This window comes from Galeopterus variegatus, unplaced genomic scaffold (assembly GCF_000696425.1).
Source record: "Galeopterus variegatus unplaced genomic scaffold, G_variegatus-3.0.2 Scaffold10734, whole genome shotgun sequence".
NCBI classification, from domain to species: Eukaryota; Metazoa; Chordata; class Mammalia; order Dermoptera; family Cynocephalidae; genus Galeopterus; species Galeopterus variegatus.
The window spans coordinates 1-25,086 of NW_007736845.1; the positions used below are offsets into that span (position 1 = coordinate 1).

Consider the following 25,086-nt stretch of genomic DNA (forward strand, 5'->3'; position numbering starts at 1 on the left):
AATTCATAAAATAACCCTTTTAAACTCTATTTTCTAGAAGATGAACTTGAAACTTGGAAAGGTCAAATAATCTCTCCGTGGTCACATAGCTCAGAAAGGGTAGCAGCAGGATTCAAACCTAGGTCTGACTCCAAAGCGCCTTCTCTTTAGGGTGTACTTTGATTCCTCCAAAGAACGTCTAACTGATAAAGGTGGGAAAGTAAACAAGAGTAAGTATATGTTTGCCATTTGAACATTTTTTGCTGAATTACAGTTCAAATTGAACTTTTACCAGTTGCCATCAAATGATTGCCACTAAGTACACTTTTACACATATTATGGGTTAAGCTTTAACATATTTAATAAAAAGTAAAAAAAAAAAATTCCAAATATATTTTTACTTATAACTTTAATTTATATATTTTTATTGTACCACTAAGCATTATTGATTACCTAATACTATGCTAATAGCATGGTACTTGTTATCATACTATACAAAAAATATTATGAGATGAGTCAATTTTCACAGATTAGAAGAAGATAATAGGAAAGGGTTTTTTTGTCTTTTCAAGGAGAGAAAGAAAAACCTAACATATTTGCTAATAAAATTCTTCTCTGCCAGCTATGTGATTACTGACCAATTTTCCTATTTTTTTTTTTTTAAGTTGAAATGAACCAGGAATATTTCTAGTATTTCTAGGAGTATTTCTGGGCAACTTCAAAATCTGTCCCTGAAAAGTCTGAGCCTTATCACTTCTCAGAAGGTCCACCCCGATGTTTGCAGGCCTGGGTCAGGAGTACAAACAGATGTCCACTTACCATAAATTTAAATATTTAGTTACCTATCAAACAAACAAACTGTTAAATAATATATACTCTGGTGTCATTCCTTGACAAATATAGATGCATTATAACTTGAAAGCCCAGGTTAGAATTTTTGGACTCCTTGGTGATCTGCCCCAGAATGTGGTGGCCTGTCCTCCTTCAACTGACACCTCTGGTTCCATCCTGCCCTGCAGGGGCCTTGTGGGTAACTCCATCGTTTCTATAAACAAAACAAAACTGAACAAAAACAGCTGGCTTTGGTCACCTCTTGGTTTTAGGATTGTATACATCACTGGCAGTCTTCTCTTCGGAGGATGGACCCAGGAAGACTCCTACACAGGTTCTGGAAGAGAGCATGGGGCCATTTGGGCAGGGACGTATGGGATCCTGGTTATCCAGGATCTAGGAGTCGGGACACAAGCTCCAGCCCAGCATGCTCTATTTCTGAGTAGACTCTTTGGCTCTGGGGGTTTCTGGCTGGAAGAGGGCCAGAGTGGGGCCCTCTAAAGTGTGGGGTCCACAGCATAGGCCACATTTACCCTGGTCTAAGAGCTGTACTGCTTCTCAGTTTTGCATGGCAGAGTAGCTTGGGCCAGTCCCATTGTTGGCAGAAGAAGCCAAGGCAAGGTAAAGCTAGTACTTCTTCCTACCAAATGTTAATGAGCAACTGAGAAAATCAGTCTTGGAATTGTTTCAGAAAAGATTCTCAGCAGATTCCTTGAAACCCCATCACCCTTCCCTTCACAATGATTTTCATAACCTGGGGCTCACTCATCAATCTGTAAAATTGAAATCATTGCCTGAATTGTTTTTTTTCCTTTTGCTCTTCCTTAGCTTGACTTAATCTTGATAATTCAAGGGAGTGTAATCTTTTAGTCTGGACTCCAGATACTTGTTTTTTAGCCTCCTGTTTTCTTTTAGGATATAGACTTGGTTTGCTGAATAGATCAATAAATTTATAATTTTCTGTAGATTTAGGATTTAAAGGAAGATATTCTGTCTTCCTTCTATTAAGTTCCAAGTTATATTTGCCACTATGGAGAAAGACTTGTAAATAGTGTTAGAGAAAGATACATTATGAATTCTTTCCTATATAATGTTTCTTAAGGGATATTACTGAGAAGTCTAAAAATAAAAATTTATATCCCCAATTTAATAATAATGGTTTATTTCATCCACAGAGAAAAATAAATTAAGTTCCTCTGTGATATTTTAGTTTCAAATATAATTTTGAGGCAAAAATGTAATGCATAATACTCATATTACATTTTGTCAGAAAGGTAACTTGAAGATAGAAAAAACAAACCTGAAAATATTTGCTTATGCAGTGTAGGCTTTTCAAAAGTTATTTTTAAAGACTGAGGAATTAGGCACCTGTCATTTTTGCCAGCTGGTGTAGATGTTAAAAATTACTGTCACTCTTCTGCTTGCTACTCTATTTTGCACCTGCTGCTACTTGAGTTATGAGCATTTCATACATGGTAATTTATCAAGGTTAGTTCCCAAGACAGTATACTAGATGTTATCTCACTGGAAGTTAAAGCAGTTTTATAAGGTCTTGAGGGAAAATTGTTAAATATAAAGCTTGAGACAAAGAATGTAGTACCTTGTAGACATCGCATTTTTCTAATTGAAAAATTTCAAAGAAGGGTAGAAGATGGGACGTTTAGTCACATAGCCTAAAGCAAAAATGAACCTTTTATGATTAGACTATTTGTACCAGTCAACTTCTCTACATGGTGACATTTGTAATTTTTAGAAAAACACTTTTAATTCCCTGATGTAACAACTGAAGATATATATTGAGAGCTACACTGTTCAACATGGTAGTCTCCAACCACATGTTGCTATTCAAATTCAAATTTAAATTAATTAAAATTAAAACCAATTAAAAATTCAATTCCTCTATTGCACTAGCCACATTTCAAGTGCTCAGGAGCCACATGTGGCTAGTGGTTACCGTACAGGATGATGTGGATATAAATTTCCATTTTCAGAGGTGGTTCTATTGGATGGTCTTAGGTAAACCTGGCCTTAAAGATGATGAGGCCATAGTGTATTTTCCTTAAAAAAGTGCTTGTAATGTTGCAACATCATCTTTGCCACTAAAGCATAGAATGAAGTTGAAGTGTGAGTTACTGGAATCCAAGTGAGCTTTGCTAATAGAAGGAGCATGTTGACCTGAAGCTCCCACCATCAGGAAAATGTTATCTCAGCTTCCAAAAATATATAGGCAAGCAGGTACTTTTCAGAGGTTTTATGATCCCATAGATTACAGGTTATCTTTAAGGAAGGTAGGGAGAACTAATTGTCACTCATCTCTTCTAAATATTCAACTTTTGCTTTCAGATTCTGTTCTGAAGAAGAGATGATAAAGTTTTCTCTATGAACTTTTCTGTCAATTAGTCTTACTATTTTTGACATCCATTGAAAGATTGAATTGAGATTTGCAGACATGAACATGCACAGTAGGAGATCATAGGAGAGAGACTATAAATAAACAGCATCTTGAGTTCTTACACAACAATCTCAACCCCAGAGAGTTTCTTTTCCAAGTAACAACTGGAAGGTCATTTTAAATTTTATCCTTGAAGACCTTCAGTTAGAAGGATCAAGGGCCTTCTAGAATTTTCTAATAGACCAAATTGCCACTAGAAGTGAACTAGGTCAAGCCATGAACATGATAATTTACACAAATCGGAGGAAACCTATTTTCAGCTTAAATTGCCTAGATTATATTAAAAAGCTTCTGATCCTATCTGAATTTCCTTAGTTCTCTATTTCACTTTTTAAATATATAATTATCTTTATTCAGTTTGTTATTGCTATGTAGAAAGCAATGATTTATTCTTTTAAACACATTCATTATTCATCAATATTCCATACATTTAACAGAAGAATTGAGTTTTTAAAAATTATTTTTATTAAGGAAGAAAATAAAAACACAATGTGACTTGAACATTCCAGACTGACCAAAATTGTTTATTGATTTATTTTTTTAAGATGTTGTCGACCTATGGTAGATAATAGAGTGGTGCTTATATTTGAGATCGTCAATATTTTATTCTTGTCTAGAGCAGCAGACACTTGCTTTGTATGGTGTGAATACAATTAATACAGAAACTTAAGGAATATAAAAATTTAGTCCTTCAGACTAGAACAGTCCAGAGTGTTTTGTTTTTCTGAATGATGGTAAACATATCTGAACAGTTAGTCATGGGTGTTATTAAAATAACGTTCCAGCCAGTCTTCCTAAACAATGCTTGTTCTGTAAAGGAAAAGAGAAAATAAGTTAGATGTTGATTGCATCTTTCCAGAAAGAAAACTGGGGAGGAAATAAGGTGAACTGCAAAAGAAAAAAAAAGCACAAAATGAACCAGCACTGACAAGGTGAGACATCTCCTAGTTTAATAAGAACCTGGTTGCTTGTGCATGAATTTGGATTGTTATAACATGATTTTCTGGAGCAGTAATTATTAAAAACTACTTTAGAGCTGGCTGCTTAGATCCGTTGGTTAGAGTGTGGTGTTATAACTCCAAGGTCAAGGGTTTGGATCCCCTTACTGGCCAGCTGCCAAAACCAAAAATAAATACTTTAGTTATTCAAAGAACTTAGGCCCATGCTTTTATTAGTGTTATGTTCTAAGTCAATTAATTAACTAGTCTCTGGTTTGTTGAGTTTCCACGGCATAACTGTAGTATAGTAAAAAAGATAAGCTTTGTAAGGTCTGGCTGGTTAGCTCAGTTGGTTAAAGTGCAGTGTTACAACACCACAGTCAAGGGTTCAGATCCCCGTGCAGATCAGCCACCAAAAAAAACAAAAAAAACCAAAAAAAACCCCAAAACAAAATAAAAAAAACCCCCAAAAAACCCAAAGATAGAATTTATGGATAGAAGCAAAAACTTTGTATGATTTAAAATATATACTTATACAAAAATGCTCTATTTCTAAATAACCCCTCTCAGGGAGCTGATGTTTTCTGGTTAATATAAATAACTCTTAATTAAGAACCAATACTAGTTATATCCACAGCAAATAAAGTGAAAATGTCAATTTTTTAAAAAAAATACTACATCTAGAAAAGTTTTTATGTTAAAGAGTGAATAGATATGTACCTCGAGAGCTCCGTTTAGATAGACATGATATGCTTGACAAAAGCTGTAGGAATAATACAGACAGTTTAGAGTCAAAAAAACAGTCACATTTAATGAAAGAAAGGTTCAATAAAAGAGAGGTTTAGCTGAATGCTAATTCTTCTTAGCTGCAATGCTAGAGTTTATTTTCTTAAGCTCCATACAGCCCACGATTCTTAGTACTGGATTGGTGCCATTTCCCCCAATTTTGTAAATTTAATTTTTTGAATAAGTAGTACATTCACATGGTTAAAATTTTTTCTTTGAAGTATAAAAGGGTATATAACAATAAAAAAATGTTCCTCACCACTGTCTCTCAGTCATCTAGTTTACCTCTTTCTACCTAAGATGGCAGAGCTATTTATGCATGTACAAGAAACAGGCATGCTTGGTATTAGTAACTGATGTTGAGATCTCTCCAACTTTAATATTCTATTAAATTTGATTCTGACACAAGCCCTGTTTATATAACAGGGATATTCTGAAGATCTAACAAGAAAATACATGTGAAAACACATTTTAAGCTACAAAACCATGCATAGGATTGCTAAAACACAGTGGAAAAAATCTTATGTATATATTCAGATCCTCATGGGATATCTTTTTAGAGTTATTATGAAATTTATTGACAATAAATAACATGTGTATATGCAGTGGATTGAATGGTTCCCCCAAAGTCATTAAAGCTTAATCCCCACTGTAATTGTTGAGGGTGGGAAATCCTATATTGATAATTGAAAGGTGGGCCTTGAAGAGGTGATTAGATTGTGAGGACCATGTACTAGTTCATGGGTGTGGTTCTGAGGGCTTTAAAAGGAGAGTGTGTGAGAGTCTCTCTCTCTCTCTCTCTCTCTTTCTCTCTGTTCCACCATTCTGCCAATTACTGTCACCACCAAGGCCTTCACCAGATGTGTTCCCTGGACTTGTGGCTTCCCAGCCTCCAAACTGTAAGCAATGAATTTTGTTTTCTTACATATTACCCAGTTCCAGGTATTTTTCTGTAAGCAACAGAAACAGGCTAATACAGTATGTCAATAAAGAAGGAAGAGGAAAAGAAATTATTTTAAGTTCAGAAGGAATCCAGCATCAACCTGATGAGTTAAGAGTTGCTGTAACCACCAGAGCACATTGATTGTACCTTCATAGTTGATGCAGCCATTGGAGTCTTCTTGACCTGCCATCAGGGCTTCCACTTCTTCCTCTTTCATTTTCTCACCTGATGAAACAAAACTCTTCTTTCAGAAAGAAGGCCACAGGATATTTTCAAAATTCCTCCATAAGTGATCAGTCACGGCTCCTGAAGACTATGACTAAACTCAAGTATAGGAGCTGTGCCCTTCCTATTCCTCTGGCACTTAGCCTATTGACAATAAAATGTTTTTGAATAAATGAATGAAATACACATTATCCCTGATCATCCAAATTGTATGCTATAAGAACTGTAATGCTTTATTTTACTTATTCATTACCAATATCTTAGATTACCATTTCCCTGAAACAAACTCACTGTCACTGAGGCCAACTGAAATGGTCGTTAATTTTTGACTACTGTTTTTTTCATTTTTCCTTTATAGTCTTTCCCCCTCCCTGTTTTGGTTATAACATGATTCTCCTGAGTTGTGCTCTTCCCTACATATTCTGTTCTGTTAAGTCCACTGAAATCAATTCTCCTTACCCAGGGTGGCTAGAACGTGGCGGAGTTCAGCACCCATAACTGTGCCATTGCCTTCTTTGTCAAAGACACGCAGACCCTCAACAAAGTCTTCATAGGTGCCCTGGTCCTTGTTGTTGGAAATAGCTTGCATCATAGGCAGAAATTGTTCAAACTCAATTTTCTTGGCATTCATTTCTGTAAGAAATTGCAATTTTTGAGGGTTATTAGCTACCACGAAACGCCATCTCTGAGTCACAAATTAAACTTGGAAGTTCATTCTAGATGATCTGAAAAATCTTCACACAGCTTAAATTTCACTTGGTAAATTGCTAAAATGACAAAAATGTGGTAATAGATAAATAGCATGAGTTCTGGAGTCCCAATGCCTCAGTTCGATCCCCAATCCAACATTTACAACTGTGTGACAGCGGGCAAGTTTGTTAACCTCTTTGTGCCTCAAATTTTTAATCTGTAGAATAGAAGTACCTCATAGCATTATTGTGAGAATTCAATGAGATAATGCATGCAAAGCTTATTGGAATACTTGAAATGGCCTGCGTGCTTAAGAAGTGTTAGCTACTATTTTATTTTCCAGTTCAATATTTTTCATAAGTACTAGGGAAGCAATATAAAATAAACAGATATAAGAAATCATTAGCTTATAAATAGAGTAAAATTTAACTGAACTTTAATACATATTTCATCTATATCCCAAGCCTTCTATTTTTACAAATTTTAAGCATTTTTTAAAAAAAGCTTATGAGGAGAGTGTGTGTCAAATATTATGTGATTTCTTGACTTCTTTGTTATCTAGAGGCTTTAAGATGATATGACTTTATTATCTTCTGACAGTTAAATCTCATTCATGGCAAAAGTATAAAATAGACTATCCAGATGAATGCGATTGGATAAAGTTATTTACTCCTAAAATCAAAATTCCCTTTTCCTATTCTTCTCTCATAAAATAGAAATCTAGTACATTAAGTAATATTAAAAATATTATATTTGAGTACTTAATAAATGAGCATTTTCCTAATAATTCCATTAAAGATGGATGCTTGGTAAGTTAGAAAATGATATTTAAAAATAAAAATAAGTTTGACCTATTGCTGTCTCACTTTATCTCATGTTCTCAGGTACTTTCTGCATGATTTAACTGGAAATTTTTCTTCGAAAAAATAAAGTCTGAGAAAAGTTCCAGCAGACTGATTTAGAAGTGTTTCCTTAAAATCAAGTGTTCTCCCCCCCCCCATTTTTTAATGAAGAAAAGTCCTTAAAACATTTTCAGTTATCAATGAGAAAAAAAAAAAAGATTATTTGCCATCTCCTTCTGTTTTTTCCTACTGGTAAACATAAACGCCAAAATATCTACTTGAAAAAAACTTCATCTTTTTTGTCTTGTCTTTTTGTTTAGACTGGCATTTTCCAATAGAATATTAAACTCTGTTATGAACCATTAGAATTAAAAATAATTTCTTTGTTCCAGACTAATGACTGGATTTCTGTATTGAGTAAATGACTTCTGCAATTTTGCCACTTACTTATCTCACTGATTTTTGTCCCAGGATTTACCTTGATGGACTGATTACAGGTTTCAGCTTAGGGTTTTTTATTTATTATTTTTTAAAAATAATTCTTTGGAAACAGAAAACACTCTTATTAAGATGTCATTCTGTCTATTCTTAATTAAAATTGCTGAGTTTCTTTTAAGATGGCCACAGAAGCAGGATGTCAAAGGACAGAGCACAGGGCAAAGTCAGCATGTTTTTCTCACTTGCTTGAAAACATTGCAATTTCATTTCCACAACTTTTATCAAAGAGTGGATTTTCTCTAGAAGTGTGCCACTGTAACTTACTCAGAATATTTTACAAAGAGCATTGTGTTTTTGTCATATTTAACATCTTTGTCAAAATGTATTTTTGCCTTTGAAGGTTTGAAGTCTGAAAAAGTGTGCAGATTTGAATATTATTTAATTTTATCAGCCTTTAAATTATGAACATTAGATGATGATGATGATGATGATGATGATGATGTTAGTATTAAATAGTATTTTCTTTCATTAGCAGGACATTTTATCATGATTGCAAATTCTCAAAGGAAGGTTAATTTATTTTGTGAGAGAAAAAGCTTAGATGCTAGATGGCCAAGGGGCACACACACCACCATCAATAGGAAACTGAGCCCCACTACATGGAACTTATTTCTCAGTCTCTCTTTCTCTCTCACACACACACAAACACGCACGTATACACACACACACACACACACACACACACACACACCCCTACACTTCCATACTTCTTGGAAAAACTGATGTAGTTACCTTCATTGCTGGGATTTCCCAGAACCTTCTTGACCTCTGCATTGGTGGGATTTGTGCCCAGAGCCCGGAGGACATCACCGACCTGGCTTAAAGTGATCTTGCCTTCACCTGTTCTGTCAAACAGGAGAAATGCCTCCTTGAAATCTGCAAGAAGCAAGAAGCATTAGGGTGCTTTTTTCTTCCTCAGACTCCAGTTAACCCTAACTCCATCAAGGATTCAGTTCAAGTCTTCTCTGTTTTACAACTTTTACCAACCACTCTAGTCGTTATCTTTGAACTCTCTTTTTTTAGCTCAAACAATCACTGGCAAACTCTTGACGTTTCTTTTTGGGGATTATTTTAAGGCAGCATTTTCAATTTCAAGTCATACATTATTATTAATCAGGTATGGAAATTGGAGCTCCTAATCATATTTATTCATATTACATTCACTTGCCTGGGAGGCAGGACTAAGTTAAGAAATGCTGAGGCCTTGATAAATCTTAATAATTGCTCATATAACTTCTAATATAATTAGCAAGGTTAATAAAATTTCAAGAAAACAAATTTTTAATCAGAGTTTTATTATGTGAATTTAGCACAAACTTCTCAAATTGTATGGAAAAAACCTCTCTCTAGGTACAAATTTCCTACACTCTCCCCTTAACTGTTTTTCTCCAGGAATAATTTCATTTTTCAAGAAAAAATTTAGAAGGGTGAAACAAATTTGTAAGTTCTGTAGAGTCATTTAACCACTTCCATGTATGACTCTAGTAGGCTACTAGTATAAGCTATTTGGAAGGAGAAATATTTGTTTGGATCTATTGCTATGGTAATCTCTTTAAACTTTATTCTTTTTCAGCTAATAAATATGATAACATGTTGCCATAACAGCTTTAGAATTTAAGTACACATTTTAAATTAAAATTTCATGGAGATAATTATAGATTTACATGCAGTTGTAAGAAATAATACAGAAAGATCTCTTGTATACTCTGCCCAGTTTCTCCCAATGGTAACATTTTGCAAAATTATAGTATATTACTGCAACTGGGGTATTCACATTGATAGACTCCACCAACTTTTTTCATATTTTCCCAGTTTTACTTGTACTCGTGTGTGTGTGTGTATGTGTGTGTGTGTACTGAGGATATTCTAAACTGTGATCTATTCTTACACAATCAATCTATTGGCTATTTTTCCTAAATTTTGTCATTCTCTTTTGATAGGAACTATTTTTACTTTTCAAAATTACAATGAAAAGAATTTAGAAGTGTACACCAAAATACAGGAAAGGGGATACTGTGGGTTTAGGGGCCAGTAAAGCCATGTTAATTGAAACTTCTAAACTTAACTAACTGAAAATTTCTGGGAAACCCAGAAGTACTGGTGGCAATTTATTGGAGTTAATACCATCAACATTCAAAAAACCAATCGTGAATGAAATGATAGAGGTGAAAGCATTCTTTTCAGGCCATCCAAGGTCTCACTCAGATCAAAAGATGCCTTCTAGATAGAATACTCAGCAAAATACCCTATTTGCTATTCCTCCACCCCAATCTAAGATTGTACCAGACATTGTGTTCACAATTAGCTATATGGATCATGTTACCATTCTTTACTAAAATTTCCCTCTCAAATTGTATGCAATTTGACTATAACAGATCATTTCCCTAATCTAAAAAACATGCTGCAGGCACTGTGCAGGCATTAGTCAAATATTACTTTTCATCTTTCTAAGGGACATGTGAAACTGAACTATTTTTGTTACTGGCTCCAGGCTTTCACACACAGACTGCTCAGAGGGCTCGCTATCACTCTGGTTAGAGATGCTGATGTAGAAACAGGATTTTATGGGCTGTAATAGAATCACTCTGACATTAACCCTTTTGGTGATTTAAAAGCAGAGGCCAGAAACATATTCTTCTTACCCCAGATTTTTAACCCAGGTCTTAATCTCTACTATTCTAGAACATGGGTTGGCAAAGTACTTCCCAGAGGCTTTTTGTAAATAAAGTTTGATTAGAATACAGCCATGCCCATTCTTTTATGTATTGTCTATGGCTGTTTTCATACCTTAGCAACAGAGTGGAGTTGTTTCTACAGAGACTGTACTGCCAGCAAAGCCTAACATATTTACTATTTGGCCCTTTAAGAAAAAGTTTGCTGACCTCTGGTGTAGAATAGCACTGTTCTAAAGCTTTTTAGTAATGATGGGAATGTTTTCAATCTGGGTCATCCCCAAAGGTAGCTATTACCTGTGACTCTGGAACACTAAAATGTGACTAGTGCAACTGAGGAAATTTATTTACTTATCTTTTATTTATAAATTTATTTATTTGAAAATAATTAAATTTAAATAGCCACATGTAGCTAGTGGCTACTCTACTGGACAGCATAGGACTTATACCTTTAGAATGCTATAATTTTTCTTTTTCCTTTAATCCTGTGATATATTCAAATAGAGCAGCTCTAATCATTAAACAAGGAAACAGTCTTCATTTATTTCTGAAAGTTGAGAATTTTCACTTCATTTAAAATGTTTACATTTGTTTTCCTGACACAAGAGAAAATCAGTCCACTGCACCAACATCTACCAAACTTCTGTTACTATTTATCTGTTCCTTTTGCCTCTCTCCCTCTCTCCCCTCCCCCCACTACATCATATCTGTTCACTTGTCTTAGGTTCAAGGAACTGTTGTGATTGCTCATGAAAATCAACTACAACGTATATTTAGAAGTTAAAATAAACAACAGCAACAGCAACAACAACAACAAAAAACCAAACTTCTGTATCTAAAACCCATTTCACATGTGGAGTAACAGGTTTAATGGTCATCACTAAGTCCTTCTGTCCCTGCAAGGGTTTTTAAATCTTCCATTGCTTGGTCCTACCATAGTTTGGCTGTCAAAATGACACTGTAAATTAGATATCTGAGAGAAATGGGATGTAGTAGCTGATAATATAACAGCATCACTAGTTAAAAATGCATTAGAAATCAAACAAATGATAGTAGTATCATGTTTTCGATAAGAAAAAAATAGTCCTTTATAGTATAATTTCAAATGATCTTGATTGTGAGTCATCAGATCATCTCATCTGTCTACATGAGGTCATCAACCATGATGTAGATGCGTGTGAGTCAGTACTATTGTGAATATCCTTCTTTTCTTAATCGATGTCCAAACATGAGATATTTTAGACACCAAAAGAAACTGAAGAATGTGAAATCCTTTAGGTAGAGAACTGTATTTGAATAGGTCCTTATTAATCACCTATAATTATAATTATTTATATATATATCATAATGTATATAGAATGTACTCATTTATTCTTATGACCAATATTCTGATTTATATATCATGTATCTAAAATTTCCCCTCTCCCTTCCATAGATGTAGTTCTCTCAGTGCATTTAGATAGTGACACTTTCACTCCATACAGCATTCCTTTCTATTCTTCCTAATAAAAAAAACAATATCCTGTGGGGTATGAGATGTGTTGGATCCAAAGACCCAAAGGGGAAAAATATTGAAGTGTTAGGGAAGTTATTTAGATTCTCTATTTAGATTCCCTTTAATCTTAAGAGTTTAAAGTTTCCCAGCTAGTACCTATTTTTTATGAAAGAAAAAAAATTTTTTTTATCTGACTGGTAAGGGGATCGCAACCCTTGGCATGATGTGGTCCGCACCACACTCAGCCAGTGAGCCCACTGGCCATCCCTATATAGGATCTGAACCCACGGCCTCGGTGCTCCCAGCGCCACACTCTCCGGAGTGAGCCATGGGGCCGGCCCTATGAAAGAAATTTCTAATCAATTTAAATCAATATGTGATTTTGATCATATTGCTAATTTTTTGGGTCCCTGAGCAAATCCTGTTACCTCTCTGGGAGTCTATCCTGAATCTCTAAAGAGTGGTTGGACCAGGAGACATCTAATGTTTTTTACATAATTCTATGATACATCACTCATTTCTCTTTGTTTCTGAATCCACGTTTATTCTACAACTCACTATGGTGCCCACTGAAATTATGTAGATTTGGTAATTGGGCAGTTTTATAATCAATTCTATTTCCTAAATCAAATAAGTCAGACCAGCTAAATCTCTCTTCAGGGATTTGATTAGCAAATTAGCCATCCAAAATCTACATCCTTTTCTGGGTATTTGTATGAGTATATGGTATTCCTTATTGTATCAAATTGGTTTATTTAGAAATCATTGAATGTAAGGTGTTTACCTTTTGTTTGCCTGAACCCTTGATTACTGATTATAAGCAAGAGTTTCAGGTTGAATGAATTTATATTTAGAGTGATAGAGAGCATTTATATTTAGAATGGTAACACTAGAGTAACACTAGTGGGGATAATTAGGAAGAGCTAATCTCATCCCAAGGGAGTTGGTTTTCTCACAAGCCATCTTTATGAGTGTGCACATATTAACAACTGTATCTTTTAAACTTACCATCCCGCTGTGCTTGAGAAAACTCGATCTGTTAGAAAGAAATTAACCACAAAGAATATTTTAACCAAACAAAAATGTCCTGATTTTTAGGTGTATCCAGCGCATTCCAAGTAATCTTCAAAGTTAGCTCCAAAAGAAAGCCTACTTTTCAGAGTTCAGGCATATCTGGGACATTAACAGGTCGAGCCACAAAGTAACATGCCTTCAAGTTAAGTGATATTTCAGAAAGTAGGCAGTGCTCTGCCTACGCCTGGAATAGAAAAGCTCAATTCACTTACCAGCAATCTGGTCAGCACTGAAGGACTGCAGTGGCGACAGAGAGGGAGAAAGAAAAAAATAACTAGAACTCTTTCAAATGCATTGACAGAAGGAGTGCTCTCTGCTCTGAGATTTTTAGTAAGCCATGTAGGTGTCATAGCATAAGAAGATTGCTTTAGGGTACTTTTGAATCTAGGAACATAAAAAGCTATTGCGAAAGATAATTAGGAAACGTCTCCCTGTATCTTAATCAATGAATCAATGATTTAACAAATGCTAAGTCAAATACTTCCTGGCAAAATATAATAATCTTTGGTGTATTCAAGGTATGTCTAATAAGATACACTTTTAAAAAGTACAGATATACTGTATTCAGAAGACCACCTTAAGTCTTTCTGCTGTTTAAACAGTATTTATATTAGCATGTAATACCCAATGCATGTCTAATAAGATACACTTTTAAAAAGTACAGATATACTGTATTCAAAAGACCACCTTAAGTCTTTCTGCTGTTTAAACAGTATTTATATTAGCATGTAATACCCAATGAGTCAGAAGCAGTTTACTTAGTTTTAACTATTGGCATCATTGGTTAGTGTTTTAAGAATAATATTTTCCTATTGTTGCAGGTTTCTTCTAAATTTAGATATAACAGACCATATATGATATAGCAAAATTGGTGAAGCATAAAGTACTGCTCTAGGAGTAAGATGTATTTTTCCAGTTGGCATAATAGCTCTAACTTATGATTACCTCATCAAAAACCAAAAAGTAGATTGTAAAGATTCATACTGGATATGTTCTCTTATCAATTCTAATCCCTGTCTGCCTTTCTTCTGAAGAAAGGACAAGTTGTTTTCTTATAGGACCCACCATGATGGAGCTGCTGGGCTGCAAAACAGCGGCAAAGCTGGACAGTGGTTGAGGTCTGCTCCAATCCCTGGGTGAAGTCCTCCCTGCCTGAGGCTTCTTTTTATTTCTGGGCAAGCTGTGACCTCACAGCTAGCATCAGATTTCAGAGGGAAGTTGCCACTCCCTTGGAGAGTTCTTTAGCTTTCTTAGGGCAAAGGGATAGAGGGATCTGTACCCTGAGGGCTATTTTTAGGAAAGCAGAACCTAGGAGTGGACAGCCATAGTGAGACTGAAGCCTGTCAGTACTTTTATGGTCTTTATCCCCAAGATGTTCTCTTGTGGCATCTTCCTTTAAGAAGTTTCTTATTTGTTCAGTGGCACGGGAGTTTAGAATTTCTCTAAGGGCTCAGGCTGACCCCTTCTCTTGGTGAGTTATGGACTATGCAATCTTCTAGTCAGCAAGTTTTGATATTATGGAGCTTCTTGGATGGGACTGGTTTAGGGTTTCAAATGGCAACTGCTATAGAAGGAACATCCTCTGAAGCTCCATCCCTTATGGTCAAGTTCAGATGACTTGAAAAGGCCACGCACGTTCTCTGTGTTTCTTAGGGGGACAATCCGGTCAGGTCTTTAAATCTCCAATTAAAGACCACTTTTTTGCAAGTTGTATTCTCAAGAGTACAATTTAAGCCAGCAATGGTTTTGATCTCCATGTTTCACCATTTTCCCTTAGTCTCCTGACATTAGGACTGGGAATTTTCCTCCTCTGTTATCTTTATGGTGGCCGACAAGCCCTATTTTTGGAATATTAGTTTTTCCAGGAAGCAAAGCGGATAGGCCATTTTTGCATTCTTTTTTCCTTATTCTATACATATTCATTTAAAATTTTATGCAAATACTTACTAGAACGTGCTGATTCTGTTTCTGCCTTGTCAAACATTTTATGGATCAGTCCACAAATGGAGAACCAAATGAACCTAAAGTAGGGTTTGTGAAATGCAAAATTGTACTTTAGAATTTTAAATGTATTTAAGAGATTGGCTGACAGTGGGTTTTCTTGACAGCTTACCTGAAAATATGGCAACAGTTTTTACTGGGAAAAGATCAGTCCTAGAATATCCACTAAAGTTCAGACAAAATGTTTATCACTTTGCTACATATTTATTTATTTATTTATTTATTTATTTATTTATTTATTTATTTATTTATTTATTTATTATTTATTTATTTATTTATTTATTTATTTATTTATTTATTTTAAAGGATGACCGGTAAGGGGATCTCAACCCTTGGCCTGGTGTTGTTAGCATCCCGCTCTCCCAAGTGAGCCAACTGGCCATCTCTACATAGGGATCCGAACCCGTGGCCTTGGTGTAATCAGCACCACACTCTCCCAAGTGAGCCATGACTGAGTGAGCCACGGGCTGGCCTACTTTGCTACATATTTAAACGAGCTTACAGACATAAAGTATGCTGGAGATGAAATGTAACTTATGTAGTGCTTCAGCAACTCTTTTGAAAGGGGGTGATCACAAAAAGCATGAAGTCTCCTCTACTAGATAGATGTATACTTTGCAGTTTCCTCTCAAACCATTCCAGAAGAAATCAACATATTTAAATGCATATCACTTTTGGCCCAAAGTTTATAGGAAGTGAAAAAAATCTCACAGAATCTTGAGTTGGGCCCCAAAATGAGAATTGAATGTATAATTTTAAAATTATTCATCCTCAGGTACACATATCTTCATAAGTAGACTGACATTTTGAAAGGTTATTGGGAAATGAAAGTTAGAAAAAGTAAGAATCCTTTGAACCACTAGGGGAAATAAATGGAAGGGAGAAACATGGGTCAAAATTTGTAACCTTTGGTAATTGTGTAATTTGGGATCTCATGGTTTTTGATACACAAATTAAAGCCACTAGAGCACAGCATGTTTTCTTTGTGTTCTTTTTGAGTTTTGTAATTATATTTATGGAATTCTGTCATTAAATTTGAATTGCCCTATGATTATTATTGAGAACTACCATGTATCTTTAGTGGAGCTAATAACTATAAAGAATACATAATTAATCAACAAAGTTGCCATACTAGATATAATGATAACTTTCATATTTCATACTTTTTTCCAGATAGAAAAATATGTTCTTGTATATATATAAAATATAGTTAATTTGTATAAAATATGTTGGTTAAACTAGAAAGTCTGCTTAAAAGTGATATTTATGTTATGAATAAGCTATTCCTAATCACTTAGATATCATGTAAAGGTTTATTATTTTTAAAATAGAAGTGGGGAAGTGATAGGCAGTTGCCAAACGATTTCACACTAGTCTTTCTCTATAACTTTATAACATAGAGAGTGAGAGTTTAGATTTTTTGTACCTACTGAAAATCAAAATAAACATTTGAGCATGTTATTTGACAACAGGGAAGGTTATAGTATAGTCCAGTCTATGGAATAAACTATATTTTAAAAGTTAGAAGTACTGGATTCTGTGTTCATAGACTAAATGGAAAATGCAATTTATTCTCTGCTGCACTTACAAATGACAAAACCTCTCTTGCATCTCTTCCTTGGTGTTATAATGATGAGGTAATCAGCCCGTTGAACAAAGGCATGATATGAATACGCAAATTGGCAGATTTTGGCCTCAGTTTTCTATGTCATCATTTGGTTTGTTTTAAAAAATTGGATTTAAGTCTCTTCTGTCTGGAATGCTGTCCTCTCATCTCTCCGTTTTAGAAATAAAACATTCTTCCAAGCCCTGATAAAATCTCTTCCTCTTGAAAGAGCCTTTTCATCTCTATGTTCTATCCAACTCTTTTTCCCACTGCAGGTTGTTCAGCCTTCTTGATTGCAAACTTCTGGGAAGCACAGACCATTCCTGAAAGCCATTTGCTCATGATGTGGATGTGGGGCTGGGCCTGCCCCTACCTCTCCCCATTTCAGTTCTAGTCCTGCCTTACTATTAGGTCTTATATCCCATAATTCTATAGAATACCTTGCCTATATTAGATGCCCAATAGATTTTTATTAAATTAAAATCATTAGAACATATGTGTACTAAGCTTCTCTTCAAACATAAACTCCTCCTCTAGAATATTATATTCCCCCAGGAAAGAAACTTCAGCTGTTCCTTCAAAGAGCTTACACTCCAGAGGAGGCACATACATTCTTCCGTGCTGCACCTCTGGCACCTAGAACTGCCTAGCCCATGGTAGGCATGCACATTTTGAATTATTGATATTTGTACCTTTATATTTCCAGCACCTTCCCTTAGATTTTGTATAAATGTTTTTTTATGATCTGGAATTCTAATTCGCTAACCTTCAATTTGTGTTTTTAAAGGCTCGCTCTCTCTCTTTTTTAAAATTCTAGCCTACATACTTAGACTGTTAGTAAAATAGCTGTATTCCACATTTTTCTGACCCCGGAATTCTAATTCGCTAACCTTCAATTTGTGTTTTTAAAGGCTCGCTCTCTCTCTTTTTTTAAATTCTAGCCTACATACTTAGACTGTTAGTAAAATAGCTGTATTCCACATTTTTCTGACCCATGTGCTATCATTTGGTGTTGAATTTAGGTAAGTAATAGTCTACAAGCTACTACTACTAAAAAGAATTTTTATTGCAATGTTTACAGATTTTTTTTTCACTTCAAGAAGCATCTTTCTGATAGTAATCATGAGGTTTGGTTAACTGACTAAAGAAAAGATAAAGCTCCTGGTATATGGAAGGAATGGATTTATAGATAATGTATTAAAATGTAGTTAAGCAAACAGATTCTAGAATTTGCCCTCCAAATTCTGGTTCAGGGTGAGAAACAAACTGTAGAAGTTGATGTAGAAACAAACTATAGAAAATCCTATTTTCCTACAAAAAATATTTCGGTCTGAAGAGAAGCAGAAGAAAGTGTAGCATCAGCAAACTAAATATAATCCTTTCCACCATGAGTCAGATGGTGCTTAATACTGGGTAATTATGGAACGACTTCCAAAGACAACTTGCCAGGGGGTTCATTTGCAGCAGTAAAATGTCGAGTGCTAAATTTGGCACTATTCCTTTGTGGTCTCCTTGACTTACAAAGATCTCATTATCTTTAAAATTAAAAATGCTATTCACTATTAATTGGTGAACATATCTCTTCCTTTCCAAACTGCATTTTACTTTGCAATGACATTATTCAGTTACATATAATTCAAAACATAATTCTGGAGAGAGTTACAAAATGTCCTTTAATATTTTCCTATTCTATGCCACCTGTTCTCTTCTTTTACAGAGTAGATACTTGAAAGAGGAAATATGATACTGATATCTAGTGATAGTCTCAAGTAATTTTTGATTTGCTCCTGAGGTTATATCCACACTGCAAATGAATTAATATTGCATTTGGTTGACATTACAGTCATATTAAAAATTGATTTGTGCTATTGAAAGGCCAGAGTAAAAGAAAATAAAATTATATAAACAAAAAATTGAAACAACTTATAAATGTTTTCACTCTTTTCTTCTAATTAAAAATCGACTACATTGTGTTTTTTTCCTAGCTCTTCTCCTCAAATTAGTTAATATTAAGATTTAACTTCATTATACATGTGGTGTTGTATTTCTGCATCTGATGGTACTTCAAAAAGTTCTTGGAAAGATTTGTATTATCTTTCAATTTTATTTTTCATGAACTTTTTGAAGTACTCTCATATCATTCCAAAGACTATTTGGTTGGGACTTCCAATTTAAATCATGCTATTTATTTGTAGACAAAATAGAGTTCTCATACACTTCTCAGAATATTAACCTTATAGCAAAATCTGAAGGTCAGGCTTGGTATCTGTGTGTTTAAACAAAAACAAAATTATTTTAAAATTCTATCAGTTTGAATACATTTAACAGCATTTTTATATCAGGAAGCTGGAACAAAAGTGACTAGGAGCGTTTAAAAGTTCTTAATATTTCACCCTCCATCTGTAAAAGAGAACACCCAACTTGTCAGCAACAGGCACTAAGGTAGGGGAAAGCTGTGGAGAGCAGAAGTGAGCTGCCAAGGTCAGAAGGCTTGGAGAACTTGCTCTGATGTGTGCTTGTCACCCCTTCTTTTGGCCTCACAGGACTGTGCAGGGCAACAAGAACTATTCTACCTCATGCTCTTAAGAGCAAAAAAGGTTCCATTACACTTACTTCTTTAGAAACAGCCACTTACTCTTCATGAACTGGAGGTAGCTTAGGAAATGGTTAGCACAGTTGACTCTGGGTATGACCTGCTAAGTTTAATCCTAGCTCTGCCATTTAACTAGTTACCTGATCTGATCATGGGCATAGCACTTAACCTTGTTTAAGCTAAGTTTCTTTACTCACAAAATGAGAATAAAAATAACCTCAGTGTAATGTTGTGAGGATTAAATAAGATAATATGGCACAGAGTAAATTCATAATGAATATTGATTATTATTATTACAAAGAACTTTATAATTTTCAGAGCCTTTAATGGAGTGTGACATCATTTGATTTTCCAGAAATTCTTCTAAGTGAAACTTGGTTTATGTTTGCCTTGTTAGAAATTAGAAAAAAGAATTTATAGATTAACACGAACAATATACCTCAACCAAAACAAGTCAGGTGTCCCAATGCATACACAGCTATCTACTTCCACTGAATACCCATCAGTAGACAGATGTATTGGGAATACTAGATTTGCACCTTATCCATTAAATTGAAAGCTTTTATCTTTCCAAGCATGTAGTCAATTGTTGCTGCAATATTTGTTATTTGGTAGAGTTTCTGTCAATGCATTCTGTACTTTTACCACTTTTTGTAATATCACCCACAGTGTCTAGTCAGGGATGACCTGATTGAGTGATGAATACAATGAGAATTAAAATTCAAGCAGCACAGTGAGAGACGTCATTCAAAGTCCCATCACCTCACAGCAATGCTGACAAGTCAGCTAATGCATGCATCATGCAAAAAATTCACTTACCCATTGAAGATCTTTTTAAATCTAGGCACAGAGTCACCTCATTATTTACTTTCATTAATTCACTTGGTTGCAGTTTTGGGCAACTAGTATTCATTCTTGTGTTTGCACCTACAACCATACTTATGGTGGGTTTTAATTTCTACAGTTGTGATTCTGTCAGGCAGTGTTCTTTTTGTCTGGATGTTGTTGCTGGAAGTACCAACTCTCTAAAGGCAAAGAGCACTTGGAACCACCAAGGACAGTAACTTTAGTGTTCAAATATCAGCAGTACTTTGTTTTTGAAAAGAGTACTTATAAAAAATCCGTGGGTATAGAACATTAGGTAGGCATTTCCTCAGAGAATATCAAAGGTTTTATGTCAGAACAACTGAAGAAATGTCCTAAACAAAGAACAAGCAAACCACCAAATCAGATTGGAAAGCACATTTAAGAAATTGATAAAACTAATTAATAATATCCAAGATTGTTCAGAGTTTATGGTGAGCCAAATATATGACTATTAAGCATAGCATTATATTGTAAGATGAAACATAGTTATTAGCTGAGAATACTATTGAGAAATTAAATTTTACTATTGTTACTACTGTTGAAAAATTAAGTTTTACTGTCATAACAATAGTACTACACAAAGATAGTTAAGCTTTAGTATTACTCAGTCTAAAGAACAGCTAGATGTCTAATCTTATATGATTTATGAAAGAAAGTTTATAATCCAATTAAGTTTTGTTCTTTATTGAGTTTTCAGAAAGTTAATGAACACATATACCAGCTCTATTAATTTTTTTAAAGTTCATTTTCTCTGTTCATTTTAACAGCTCTATTAATTTTTTTAAAGTTCATTTATAAAAAAAAGCTTATAATTTATATAAGGTAATGTATCTAGAAACATCGTTAAGTGATTAAAAGCATCATAATATGAAATGTTTTAATGTGCATTCTAATTAACCCTGTTACCTATTAGGATGAAATTAAATTGCATCACATTCTCTAGCTATGTTAGAATAGCTCTAAAAATGCACTGATTTCATATTGATTAATGCAAATCATTGAAGGCATTTAAATTCCTTTACAAAAATATGTTAGTTTTAATTCTTTTCCTATTTTCTCTTTCTATTAGGAATGGTCCATATGACTGAAAAATAAAGGCTAATTACTTCCTGTTTCTTCAAGAACTTCTGCTTTTTGATTTGTGTCCATTATCAGAATTCATCACATCTCTTGTTCCACAATGAAATAAAGAAGAGAGAGGATACCCCATCCTTAAACAGACTCTCTAGGAGTATTTCCTTCTTTTACATAGTCATACTAGCTCATGCTAGCATTAATTCAACACACATGTAAGGATAAACCAATTTTCAAGATTCAAATAAGCATCACTTCTTTGCCAATTATTAAATGAATAATTGGCTTAATTTCTGGATTGAGAAAGTGATGTTTTATATTAGAAATCTCTCACCTGCCAAACTGATTTTTTATTTAATTGTTTACTCTTACATAGTTCCTTGGGAGGAAAATTAGTGCCTGTTTATATTAGCAGAATACTTCTTTTTCCTAAGTGAGGAAGGAACATTTTTTTTTCCTTTCCAGATGTTTGTAATCCCGGATACAAAGAGGTGACATTGTCTTATAAATTACAATAAATGTAAAGAGGAGTAGCTTTGACACTGGTTCATATCTCTAACATTAGTGTAAAGTGGAGAGTTAAAGAATAGGGACATCAGAATTACTGTAGTGGCTGAAATCACACTTATTGTATAATGTAGTCAGTGTGCATCTATAAAGATAGATTAACTAGATTACTGGAGATGAAAATTTTGTTTTCCTCTTGAACTGTATGCATGTAGTCCTCAAGATAGAAAAGCATTTATTAGGAGATATGACATGCATTTCTTTGCCTAAATGCATATTCATTAATAGTTGTTAACCAATATTAGATTCTATGAACAACTTTGGTCAAATATAACTTCAGGTACCTAAAAACTAAAAATTAAATATTTATGATAATCTACTACTACATTGAAACATAAAATTTCATATTTAACTGGAATGCTATAGAAATTATGAATGTATCTATTTAATTTCATATATCTCTAAGGGTAATCTAATTCAATATTTCAAGAGATTTTCAAAAATCTATGATTATACTAAAATAGTCAATGAAGTGTTTATTTATAGATCAGCATCGTAGTTGCAAGTAAACAGTGTTAAGTTATCAAAATTCACATTTATTATGTACAGAACTTTTGGCATAAGTGAAAAGATAACCTCATGGGGACTTTTCACTTAGTAGTTTTCCATATAAGGCAGGATTCCTCAGATGAAGATTTTCAAACTGTCATTTGGACCAGTCAAAGCCCAGTGAATGAGGAAATGGAGCACATTTGATGGGTCACATCACTGAAAGGCAACAGGCACATCCATTTTGTCATTTTTCCCAAAGTAGATAATCTTTTGGCAGTTGGGAACTTTGATCACAGCAAATGTTGACACAAAAATCAATTGCATTCTCCTTAGTTCAAGATCAGTATGCAAAAGCTCAAAGACATAAGCTAAAAACCATATAGCCAACAAACTTCACAATTTTTTTTGTTAGTTTCATTTAGAAAAAACTCACAAATTCTGAATTAAATACTGTATATAAATAAACAAAATGGCAGTTATAGTCACTGAAACACTTGAGTGCATAATTTTTTGCACTGAGATCTCATTTAATGTTGTATCAAATTTTATTAAGCAAAGCTGAAGGGGAAATTAACTTGAATTGCAAAAATCTTCTTGTTTTCAGATGAAATAGAGCAGCTGTCAGATGAATATATCCAAGACAACTGGGTCATCAGCTGTTTTTAAACTTCTGGAAAGAATTAGTGGCTAAACCTTTCCTTTTGATGTAATTTTAAGGTAAAGGATCCAGTTTCCACAGAAGTTTTATAAAACAAACAAACAAACAAAAAACCCCCACAACCCACCAGTTTAAATATTTGTGAATGAAATGTCTTTATACTTTTATACTTTCTCCTGAAACTGCACTTTGACAATTTAGGGAAAAATGGAAGCCAAAGGTTAAAAAGTAGAGCAAATGAAGGTTCCACATTTTGAAATTATATGCTAGAGCTTGCTTTTTTAAAGCAGGATTCTCTTTTTCCAAAATCTATGAATTCACTGAGAAATGTCATTCCTCTCAATGAAAAATATATCCCTTTGCAAGTTCCTGGAGTTCCCTACTGTTGAAAGATGTTTCGGTGACCAAACAGTTCACCCGTTTAGTTACCTTAATGGCAGAAAGGTCAATTTTTTCTTCTTTGGGTTTGGCTGGGGCAGGTGCAGGTGCCGGGGCAGGGGCTGGGGCAGCAGCAGCAGCAGGTTTCTTTACATCCTTCTTTGGTGCCATTTTGTTTAAAAGGATGGGTTAAAAAAAGAAAGAGCTCCTCCAAAAGAACCTGTCAAAATGATTCTTGGAAGAGGAGTGGTGGTCGGTTGATCCACAGCCCAGTGTCTTGAAGGTGGACCCGGAGTGTTAAATGGTATAAGGGCATGCATATATATTTCACTTAGTGACTAATAGAATCTTGACACATGCGGCTGGATTGGACAGTTTGCTAGTCAAGGGGGGTGGCATTCCAGCTCAGACTATAAATGGAAGCTAAAGGGTCAGGGCTTCATCAATTTTTTTAAACTCCCCTTGCTTTTTTTTTTTTTTTTTTTTCCATCTCCACATATAAAGGAGAAAGAAGTATGACAAAGCCAGCTTCAGATCCTTTGGTGACAGTAAAATAGATTGATACTTTTTCTTGGTAGAATTACAGTTCTGCTGAAGTTGTAAATCTTTTTTTTTTTTTTTTTTCCATGCCTAAAAAACTTTACCGAAGGATTTGATTTCAACTTGGAACGTTGGCAGGGAGTATCACCAACTTTCACTCAGCTCCTTTGCTCATGCTCCTTCCTCCTTGCCATAATTTGCTAGAAAATGTTGGTCAGCAAAGAGGTGGTGGTGTTTAAAAATAAAAAGCAGACGTATAAGGAAAGCCCATCAAGTCCTAAAGTGGTTTTCCTTCTAGGGAGCATGAATTCTGGCTCCCTCTTTCTCTCTCTTTTTTAATTGTGGTGAACTCTATGCTAAAGAAAAATAATTCAAAATAACTTCCTATAATTTAATTATCTTTGTGTACTTTAATAAAGAATATCAAATGGAATGGAAATGACAGCAAGATTTACCTTCCTGCAAAACAACTTTTTTAATAGTAAAGCAGCTTTCAATAAAAGTACTTATCCATTTTACTTTAAAAATAGCATAAAGTCTATTTATTTACCAACTAAATCTTTTATTTATACTAGGGAGACAAAATACATTTTTAGAGAGATAAAAAGAGAAAAGGACATTAACTGGCAATATTGTGCAAGGTTTGGTGAGTAACTTGAAAGTTTTTCCTTTTCTGTCCTTGGCTTCCTCTGTTTGCAAGGCTAGACTCATATGAAGAAATATAAGATAAGCAAAGGATTCTTTATAACTTTGTAAGTGGCAAATTCTGCCCAGACAGGGGGTTACAATCAGTATTCAGCTATTGCTCAGTACCACCCTCACTTCTGTTGTTTTAACTTGTGGAATATTTAACCAATTAGTAGTTATTAATTAGTAAAAAAAAAA

The 25,086-nt window shown here is 34.4% G+C and overlaps 1 protein-coding gene across 2 annotated transcripts; it reads right to left on the minus strand.

Annotated features, from left to right (window-relative positions):
* Positions 1 to 3,759: 3,759 nt before the first annotated feature.
* MYL1 (myosin, light chain 1, alkali; skeletal, fast) lies at positions 3,760 to 23,976 on the minus strand. 2 transcript variants are annotated; one of them, XM_008594409.1, is made up of 7 exons: positions 23,713 to 23,976; positions 13,360 to 13,387; positions 8,917 to 9,060; positions 6,614 to 6,787; positions 6,077 to 6,154; positions 4,921 to 4,963; positions 3,760 to 4,072 (listed from the first exon to the last, which is right to left on the minus strand). In XM_008594409.1, exons 1-6 carry the CDS (start codon positions 23,830 to 23,832, stop codon positions 4,935 to 4,937), a joined length of 573 nt encoding a protein of 190 aa, XP_008592631.1. In that variant the 5' UTR covers positions 23,833 to 23,976; the 3' UTR covers positions 3,760 to 4,072; positions 4,921 to 4,934. The 2 variants fall into 2 exon arrangements, with proteins under 2 accessions (XP_008592631.1, XP_008592632.1); XM_008594410.1 differs by lacking the exons at positions 13,360 to 13,387; positions 23,713 to 23,976 and adding exons at positions 13,638 to 13,662; positions 14,491 to 14,557 and having other exon boundaries at positions 3,770 to 4,072.
* Positions 23,977 to 25,086: the final 1,110 nt, after the last annotated feature.